Raw genomic sequence first — 9,710 nt, forward strand, 5'->3', positions numbered from 1 at the left:
GACGTCGTCGGCGTCACATGGGCTTTGCCTCGCGAGGTGCCCTGCCGCGACAAGAGGGGTAGATGATGGGTGGCGACTATGGTTCAATGGTCGAACGCCTTGTCGCCTCATGATAGGAAAATGATTTGAGAGACTTTCTTCCATATTGTTCTGCTGCATGGTTTGATTTGTTCAGCCCTCTAAACTAATGGTGATGGATTGCAAGCATGTATTGTGTGGGGTAATGCTCCAACCAATGTTGCTTCAGCGATCTCTAGATCTCATCTCAAGGGGCAAGTGGCTATTGTGTTTCTTCAGAACCTGGTATCGTGAGCTATGGTTCAGTAGCGCTAGCTATCTATCATTTGTGCTAACTTCAACTTTTCTTAATATATTTTTGCAGGGGCAGTTTTCCTTAATATTAATCAAATCTAAGATGCCTTTGTGTGCCTTCTTTTCAAAAGTAAATAAATAAGGGTTTTCTAAGTCATTTGTCGATTTTCCATATTATATTGCTTGGGATTTTGCGCCCTTCCCTTTGTTGCCATTTGGTAACAAAGACTGGAGGGATTTCCCCCTCGAGGGAGGGGCAAAGCCTGGAACAAACTTATATAAATCACTAGGACAGGATATACAGGTCCAAACAGGGTCAAACAAACTATTAAGTGTTACATTGTCAAAAAATTCAAGCCACAATCCTCTAAGCGGTCATGCATGATTTATGAAGCTTTTTAACGATTATGTAGGTCCATCAAACACCATCCAACCGCTGTTTGCAACTTCTTCATAGGTCCATCAGCTTCATGTCTCTGCTTGACTACTGCCTTTGGCACTTCTCTTCCGCTTCCGAACCCTCTTTCGCTTTGCCTCGCCATCAGTCTTCGGGCCCTAAAGAAGCAAGTTCTCATCAGTGCTTGTTGCCATGAAATGTCCGTGTAAGCATCAGCAAAAGCGAATATGCAAGTGTCACTGTCCAAGAGTATATAAGATTTAATTGTCACATTATTTCTCATTCGTAGGAAACTACAGCATTGCTTTTACAACATTAATTGCACAGATACTTATAGTGAGTGTGTTCCGAGTATTAAACATACCATACAGATGTCAAGTGATAATGCTGTGTAGTGATGATTAATTACCTGATTTTGAGCAGCTGATGGTTGAGGCTTTGGTTTCTTTTTCTTGCAAGAGAGTGGGTTTGGACCCTGCAGCACAACACACATTAACATTTTGTTAAAGAAGCAGAGATGCCATCATGATCTCAAAATGTTGATTACGCCCACTAGATCCTAACAATGGAGTGTCCAGAAAAACAGAAGCTGTAAATATTAACCTTTGCTCTGTTTCTTTTAAACTTGCTTTTCTCTGCCACTCCGGGAGCGTTTCCACAGACGGATGTCTTTCCTTCAGATGACGCCTTTAATAGCTTCTTAAATTCTGATTTTTCCATATGTATACGCTTCTCCTCATCCAACTGAGCAAACTGACGTTGCTGCACAGAGGGTTGCTCAATAAACAGGGAGTTCTTCAGACCATATATCACAGGAACACAAGGAACCTGTACCCAAGCAAAACATACATGAGCAAACTGAATGCAGAAGTAGCTTCTAAGATGGCTTAATACATTAGGCTATATCATTTCTGTAAAGTAGATGATATGATACTTGTCGGTTGTATCATGTTTGCTGAGCAGATTCCTTCACAAGTAACATTCCGGTGACAAAAATAAGGTAAAAGTAGAATGCTACATCCAAGCAAACCATATATGAGCTCATTGTGCAAAAGCAGTTTTTAAGATGGCATATAAATTCTGTTATCAGTGCTATGTAATTTCTTTTAAGTCGATGCTATTATGTTTGTGCCTTGTATTGTGTCCCTGAGCAGATACTTTCACAAATAAAATCGAGGTGATAAAATGATAAAAGCAGAATGCTAGAAGTGCAGTGAATCTTCATACCTCCCGTAGCTTTGCCCGGAGATCAGAATCCTGGGTGGCAACAAAGTAGTGCTCCGGATTCTTATCACCAACAAGTGACAGAATACAGTCCACCGCACTGACCACTTTGTCATGCTCACAGCTGAACACACAAATAAAAGTCCAGAGAACAAACTATCAACGCCCCCGCCTCGAGCTCGTCAAGTCATAAAAGGGTAAAACTATCCTGACTGAATGTAGTAGCAGTATTTCATACAAATCAAACTGATAAAACAAAACCAATGTGATCCAATTTCAGAACATGATTTGCAGTCAGGCATGGAAGCAAACAAACCAGTGCCACATTACATTATTTCAAAGCTGGAAATGAAGTTCCACTAGTTAATTGGTTTCAAAACCTACTTATTCTCAACTTGGCATGCAACACCACTGTCCATGTATTTTTCTTTTCTTCATAAGAGTTAGTGCTTATTTAGTCTATTAGTGAGCAGAAATTCAATTCGGTTCCCGGGAGCACGTGCTCCCGGGCCCTTGTTTTACATACATTTGTTTTCTACATATAATTATCCGTGGCAACGCACAGGGACCCAACTAATTCCAGCTAAGTATTCAGATAGCCCAAACACAAATTGTCAAATTGAACCTATGAGGTAACCAATATGACAGAACAAAGAGATCCGCATTTAAAATTGCATCAGCGACCAGTGCATGTATAGATTAGAGTGGTAAGGCTGTGAAATAAAGAAAAATGGATAAGAGAAGGGAAGAGAAGGAGGGACCTGGCGGTGGCGACGAGTTGGGCAGCGTCGAACGCCTCGGAGTGGGACTTGCCGAGGCGCCTGAGCTCGGCGACGACGCACTTGGAGGTCAAGAGCGGGGGCGCCCTGGACGCGGAGAGGAGCTCGCGGAGGGCGTCGTCGGCGGGGAGGAGTTGGTGGACGAGGAGGTGGTGCACGAAGGTGCCATCGATGAGCACCTTGTAGGGCTCGCGGAAGCCGAAGCAGGTGGAGTAGAACTTAACCACCTTGCGGTGCCGCGATCGCCTCTTCACCCTCATCGCGGACTGGCGTACGCGGGCAGGCAGACGGCGTCCGCGGTGAGTCAGCGACGGTGGCTCTCCTAGACGAGCGGCGGCAGACCTCCAGGACGTGCGGGCGGGCGGACGGGGTCACCGGACCAGCGGGCAGGCGAGGACGCGGTGTCGCCAGACGGGCGGGGTCGCTGGGCTGGCAGACGGCGAGCCGGCGACCCTCCTGGACCTGGAAGAGCGGCGGCGGCGCAGCTCCAGGTCCTGCACGGATGGGCGGCGGCAGACCGGTCTAGGGTTCGTCCCGCTCGATCCGGGGGAGCTCCTATAGGGCGCTCGCTGCGGCAAAGTGCCGGCGCTTCGCACAGGAACGGCTAGCGTGGGCCGGCCCGTTTAAAGCGGCAAGCGGCGGCACGTTCCCGACATGAAAAATCGCAAAAAATAAAGTACCTCCAGCGCTGTAAATTGAACACGCGACTTCAAACTAACTGGACTGCCGTGCAAACCACTGCGACGTAGCTGTCCTCATACTCAATTATCAGCGCGACATTTAAAGACGTATACGACAGAGACAAAACTTAAACATTCATTCGCAAAAAGTCCCAAAAACTACAGTCCATTTATTGGGTCGAACCGAGGACCTCCAACAACAGAATTTTTCGAAATTATAAATATTTTCTTCAAAATAAAAACATTTTTCGAATTCTCGTACAAATTTTATAAATCAGAAACATTTTGATTATGTGAACAAATTTGAAAAGGGGGAACATTTCTTGAATTTGTGAACAAAAAATAAAAATGTGTACATTTTTAAAACTTCTAGAACATTTTTTGAATTTGTGAACAAAATTAAAAAACATGAACTATTATTAAATTTGTGAACAATGATGATAATTCCCATATGTCATCGGGAGCGCTTTCTCTATATAAGAGTTTGTCCAGGCTTGTCCTTTGTTACAAAAAGGATTGGGCCATCTTGCTGCACCTTATTTACTTTCATTACTTGCTACCCGTTACAAATTATTTTATCACAAAATTATCTGTTACCGATAATTCCAGTGCTTGCAGAGAATACTTTGCTAAAAACCGCTTATCATTTCTTTCTGCTCCTCGTTGGGTTCGACACTCTTACTTATCGAAAGGACTACGATAGATCCTCTATACTTGTGTATCATCAAGACTCTTTTTTGGCGCCGTTGCCGGGGAGTGAAGCGCCTTTGGTAGGTGGAATTTGGTAAGGAAAAAATTATATAGTGTGCTAAAATTTACTGTCACTTGTTACTATGAAACATAATCCTTTGAGGTTTGTTCGGGGTATCTTCACCTCGTCCGGAACCACAATCAGCTACCCCTCAACCTACTGAACCTATTGAAAATGTTTACTTTGAAATTCCTTTGGGTATGATAGAGAAACTGCTAGCTAATCCTTTTGTAGGAGATGGAACATTGTATCCTAATTTACACTTAATCTGTGTGGATGAAGTTTATGGATTATTTAAGGTTGCAGGTATGCCCGAGGATGTTATCAAGAAGAAGGTCTTCCCTTTATGTTTGAAGGGAGAGGCATTGACATGGTATAGGCTATGTGATGATATGGAATCATGGGACTACAAACGATTGAAATTGAAATTTCATTAGAAGTTTTATCCTATGCATCTCGTTTATCGTGATCGTAATTATATATATAATTTTTGGCCTTGCGAAGGAGAAAGCATCGCTCAAGCTTGGGGGAGGCTTAAGTCAATGTTATATTCATGCCCCAATCATGAGCTCTCGAGAGAAATGATTATTCAAAACTTTTATGCTCGGCTTTCTCCCAGTAATCACTCCATGCTCGATACTTCTTGTACTGGTTCTTTTATGATGAAGACTATTGAATTCAAATGGGATTTATTGGAAAGAATTAAACGCAACTCTGAAGATTGGGACCTCGACGAAGGTAAAAAGTCATGTATAACACCTAAGTTTGATTGTGTTAAATCTTTTATGGATACCGATGCTTTCCGTGAATTTAGCACTAAATATGGACTTGACTCTGAGATAGTAGCTTCTTTCTGTGAGTCATTTGCTACTTATGTTGATCTCCCTAAGGAGAAGTGGTTTAAATATAATCCTCCCATTGAAGCAAAAGTAGTTGCACCTATTAAAGTTGAAGAAAAGACTATCACTAATGATGATCCTGTTGTTCCTACTGCTTATGTTGAGAAACCACCTTTCCCTGTTAGAATTAAGGATCATGCTAAAGCTTCAACTGTAGTGAATAAAAGCAATATTAAGACACCCAAACCTTGAACAAATTAAACTTGAACCTAATATTGCTATGATTAAGGATCTCTTGGCTGATAATATTGATGGGCATGTTATTTACTTCTGTGATGAAGCTGCTAGAATTGCTAAACCTGGTGCTAAAGATAAACATAGACCTGTTGTAGGCATGCCTGTTATTTTTGTTAAAATAGGAGATCATTATTATCATGGCTTGTGTGATATGGGTGCTAGTGCTAGTGCAATACCTCATTCTTTATACGAAGAAATTATGCATGATATTGCACCTGCTGAGATAGAAGATATCGATGTTACCATTAAGCTTGCCAATAGAGATACTATTTCACCGACTGGGATTGCTAGAGATGTTGAAGTCTTGTGTGGGAAGGTTAAATATTCTGCTGATTTTCTTGTTCTTGGTTCCCCACAGGATAGATTTTATCCCATTATATTTGGTAGACCCTTCTTGAATAATGTTAATGCAAAGATAGACTGCAATAAGGATATTGTTTCTATTGGTTTAGGGGATATGTCTCATGAGTTTAATTTTGCTAAGTTTCGTAGACAACCCCATGATAAAGAATTGTTTAGTAAAGATGAAATTATTGGTCTTGCTTCTATTGCGGTGCCTCGTACTGATCCTTTAGAACAATATTTGCTAGACCATGAAAATGATATGTTTATGAATGAAAGAAGAGAAATAGATAAAGTATTTTTTAAACAGGGACCTATTCCGAAACACAACTTGCCTGTTGAAATTCTAGGGGATCCTCCTCCACCCAAGGGTGATCCCGTGTTTGAGGTTAAACCATTACCTGATACTCTTAAATATGCTTGTCTTGATGAAAAGAAAATATATCCTGTTATTATTAGTGCTAACATTTCAGAGAAGGAGGAAGAGAAACTATTGAAAACTCTGAAGAAGCACCGTGCTGCTATTGGATATACTCTTGATGATCTTAAGGGCATTAGTCCCACTCTATATCAACATAAAATAAATTTGGAGAAATACTCCAAACCAGTTATTGATCACCAACGACGGCTAAATCCTAAAATGAAAGAAGTGGTAAGAAAGGAAATATTAAAGCTCCTTGAGGCAGGTATAATTTATCCCGTTGTTGATAGTCAGTGGGTAAGTCCTGTCCATTGTGTCCCTAAGAAGGGAGGCATTACTGTCGTACCTAATGATAAAGATGAATTGATCCCACAAAGAATTATTAGATGGTTACTCTGGTTTCTCTCAAATACTTGTGTCAGCTGATGATCAAACAAAGACCACTTTTACTTGCCCTTTCGGTACTTTTGCTTATAGACGTATGCCTTTTGGTCTATGTAATGCACCTGCTACCTTTCAATGCATGATGGCTATATTCTCTAACTTTTGTTAAAAGATTTGTGAGGTTTTCATGGATAATTTCTCCGTTTATGGATCCTCTTTTGATGATTGCTTGAGCAACCTTGATCGAGTTTTGCAGAGATGTGAAGAAACTAACCTTGTCTTGAATTGGGAGAAGTGCCACTTTATGGTTAATGAAGGAATTATCTTGGGGCATAAAATTTCTGAAAGAGATATTGAAGTGGATAAAGCTAAAGTTGATGCTATTGAAAAGATGTCATGTCCCAAGGACATTAAAGGTATAAGAAGTTTCCTTGGTCATGCTAGTTTTTACAGGAGGTTCATTAAGGACTTCTCAAAAATTTCCCGGCCTTTGACTAATCTATTACAAAAAAGATATTCCTTTTGTCTTTGATGATGATTGTGTAGAAGCATTTGAAGTACTTAAGAAAGCTTTGATTTCTGCACCTACCGTTCGGCCACTTGATTGGAATTTACCCTTTGAAATCATGTGTGATGCTAGTGATCATGATGTAGGTGCTGTTCTTGGGCAAAGAGTTGATAAGAAATTAAATGTTATTCAATATGCTAGTAAAACTTTAGACAATGCCCAGAGAAATTATGCTACTACTGAAAAAGAATTCCTACCAGTTGTTTTTGCTTGTGATAAGTTCAGACTTTATATTGTTGATTCTAAAGTAACTATTCATACTGATCATGCTGCTATTAAATACCTTATGGAAAAGAAAGATGCTAAACCTAGACTTATTAGATGGGTTCTCTTGCTACAAGAATTTGATTTACATATTATTGATAGAGAGGGAGCTGAGAACCCCGTTGCAGACAACTTGTCTAGGTTAGAGAATGTTCTTGATGACCCACTACCTATTGATGATAGCTTTCCTGATGAACAATTAAATGTCATAAATGCTTCTCGTACTGCTCCATGGTATGCTGATTATGCTAATTACATTGTTGGTAAATTTATACCACCTAGTTTCACATACCAGCAAAAGAAAAAGTTCTTCTATGATTTAAGGCATTACTTTTGGGATGACCCACATCTTTATAAAGGAGTAGATGGTGTTATTAGACGTTATGTACCTGAGCATGAATAGGAACAGATCCTACGCAAGTGTCACTCTGAGGCTTATGGAGGGCACCATGCTGGAGACAGAACTGCACATAAGGTATTGCAATCCGGTTTTTATTGGCCTACTCTCTTCAAGGATGCCCGTAAGTTTGTCTTGTGATGAATGTCAAAGAATTGGTAATATTAGTAGACGTCAAGAAATTCCTATGAATTATTCACTTGTCATTGAACCATTTGATGTTTGGGGCTTTGATTATATGGGACCGTTTCCTTCCTCTAATGGGTATACACATATTTTAGTTGCTATTGATTACGTTACTAAGTGGGTAGAAGCTATTCCAACTAGTAGTGTTGATCATAACACCTCTATTAAGATGCTTAAAGAAGTTGATTTTTACGAGGTTTGGAGTCCCTAGATATATAATGACTGATGGTGGTTCACATTTTATTCATGGTGCCTTTCGTAAAATGCTTGCTAAGTATGATGTTAATCATAGAATTGCATCTCCATATCACCTGCAGTCCAGTGGTCAAGTAGAATTGAGTAATAGAGAGCTCAAATTAATTTTGCAAAAGACTGTTAATAGATCTAGGAAGAATTGGTCCAAGAAACTTGATGATGCATTATGGGCCTATAGAATTGCATATAAAAATCCTATGGGTATGTCTCCATATAAAATGATCTATGGTAAAGCATGTCACTTACCTCTCGAACTAGAACATAAGGCATATTGGGCAATTAAAGATCTCAATTATGATTTCAAACTTTCCGGTGAAAAGAGGCTATTCGACATTAGCTCACTTGATGAATGGAGAACCCAGGCTTATGAAAATGCCAAGCTGTTTAAAGAAAAAGTTAAAAGATGGCATGAAAAAAGGATACAAAAGCGTGAGTTTAATGTAGGTGATTATGTATTGCTACACAACTCTCGTTTAAGATTTTTTGCAGGCAAACTCCTCCGTAAATGGGAAAGTCCTTACGTCATCGAGGAGGTCTATCGTTCCGGTGCCCTAAAAATCAACAACTTCGAAGGCACAAATCTGAGGGTGGTGAACGGTCAAAGAATCAAACATTACATCTCAGGTAATCCCATAAACTTTGAAACTAATATTATTGAAACTGTAACCCCGGAGGAATACATAAGGGACACTTTCCGGAACGTTTCAGCCTCCGAAAAGGAATAGGTATGTAGTACGGTAAGTAAACCGACTCCAAAACAGTTCTAATGGCATTTTTCTCCGTTTTGGAATATATAAAAAAATAGGAAAATAAGAAGCAGTCCGGGAAGGACATGAGGCTTCCACGAGGGTGGGAGGCGCGCCCTACCCCCCTGGGCCCCCCGCCTTGTGGGCACCTCGTGTGCCCTCCGGACTCCGTTTTCTCGCACGATACTTATTTTGGTCGGTAAAAATTCACTATATAATCTCCCGAAGGTTTTGACCACCGTATCACGCAAAAATCTCCTGTCTTTGTTTCGAGCTGTTTTTCTGACAGATCTAGATCACCATGGCGTCTTCAAGTGCCCCCAAGGACAAGTGATATGTCCCCAACGTATCTATAATTTTTGATTCCTCCATGCTATATTATCTACTATTTTGGGCAATATTGTGCTTTATTATCCACTTTTATATTATTTTTGGGACTAACCTATTAACCAGAGGCCCAGCCCAGATTTGCTGTTTTATGCCTATTTCAGTGTTTTGAAGAAAAGGAATATCAGACGGAGTCGAAACGGAACGAAATCAACTGGAGAAGTTATTTTTGGAAGGAAACACACCTGATGGACTTGAACCTCATGTCAGAAGATACGGGAGCTGCCCACGAGGGTGGGGGCGCGCCCACCCCCCAAGGGCGCGCCTCCTGCCTCGTGGGGCCCCCGTGGCTCCCCTGACGTGCTTCTTCTGCCTATATAACTCCATATACCCTAAAACTTCCAGAACGGAGATTAGATTGGGAGTTCCGCCGCCAGAAGCCTCCGTAGCCATCGAAAGCCAATCTAGACCCGTTCCGGCACCCTGTCGGAGGGGGCAATCCTTCTTCGGTGGCCATCTCCATCATCCAGGCGCTCTCCAT

At 41.1% G+C, this 9,710-nt stretch overlaps 1 protein-coding gene across 1 annotated transcript; it reads right to left on the reverse strand.

Moving 5' to 3' along the window:
* Positions 1-549: 549 nt before the first annotated feature.
* Positions 550-3,302, reverse strand: LOC119299524 (rRNA-processing protein UTP23 homolog). The gene is made up of 5 exons (XM_037576730.1): positions 2,695-3,302; positions 1,937-2,057; positions 1,313-1,537; positions 1,119-1,184; positions 550-867 (listed from the first exon to the last, which is right to left on the reverse strand). Exons 1-5 carry the CDS (start codon positions 2,970-2,972, stop codon positions 781-783), a joined length of 777 nt encoding a protein of 258 aa, XP_037432627.1. The 5' UTR covers positions 2,973-3,302; the 3' UTR covers positions 550-780.
* Between the last annotated feature and the right edge of the window lie 6,408 nt (positions 3,303-9,710).

The sequence above is a fragment of the Triticum dicoccoides genome, chromosome 5A, assembly GCF_002162155.2.
Source record: "Triticum dicoccoides isolate Atlit2015 ecotype Zavitan chromosome 5A, WEW_v2.0, whole genome shotgun sequence".
NCBI lineage: Eukaryota > Viridiplantae > Streptophyta > Magnoliopsida > Poales > Poaceae > Triticum > Triticum dicoccoides.

Excerpts from the sequence above, each read along its gene's own strand:
- LOC119299524 (XM_037576730.1), bottom strand. The coding sequence starts at position 2,972 with ATGAGGGTGAAGAGGCGATCGCGGCACCGCAAGGTGGTTAAGTTCTAC. Across the intron at positions 1,538-1,936 it reads TCCGGGCAAAGCTACGGGAG|GTTCCTTGTGTTCCTGTGAT; the intron begins GTATGAAGATTC and ends GCTTGGGTACAG. Across the intron at positions 1,185-1,312 it reads TTAAAAGAAACAGAGCAAAG|GGTCCAAACCCACTCTCTTG; the intron begins GTTAATATTTAC and ends GTTGTGCTGCAG.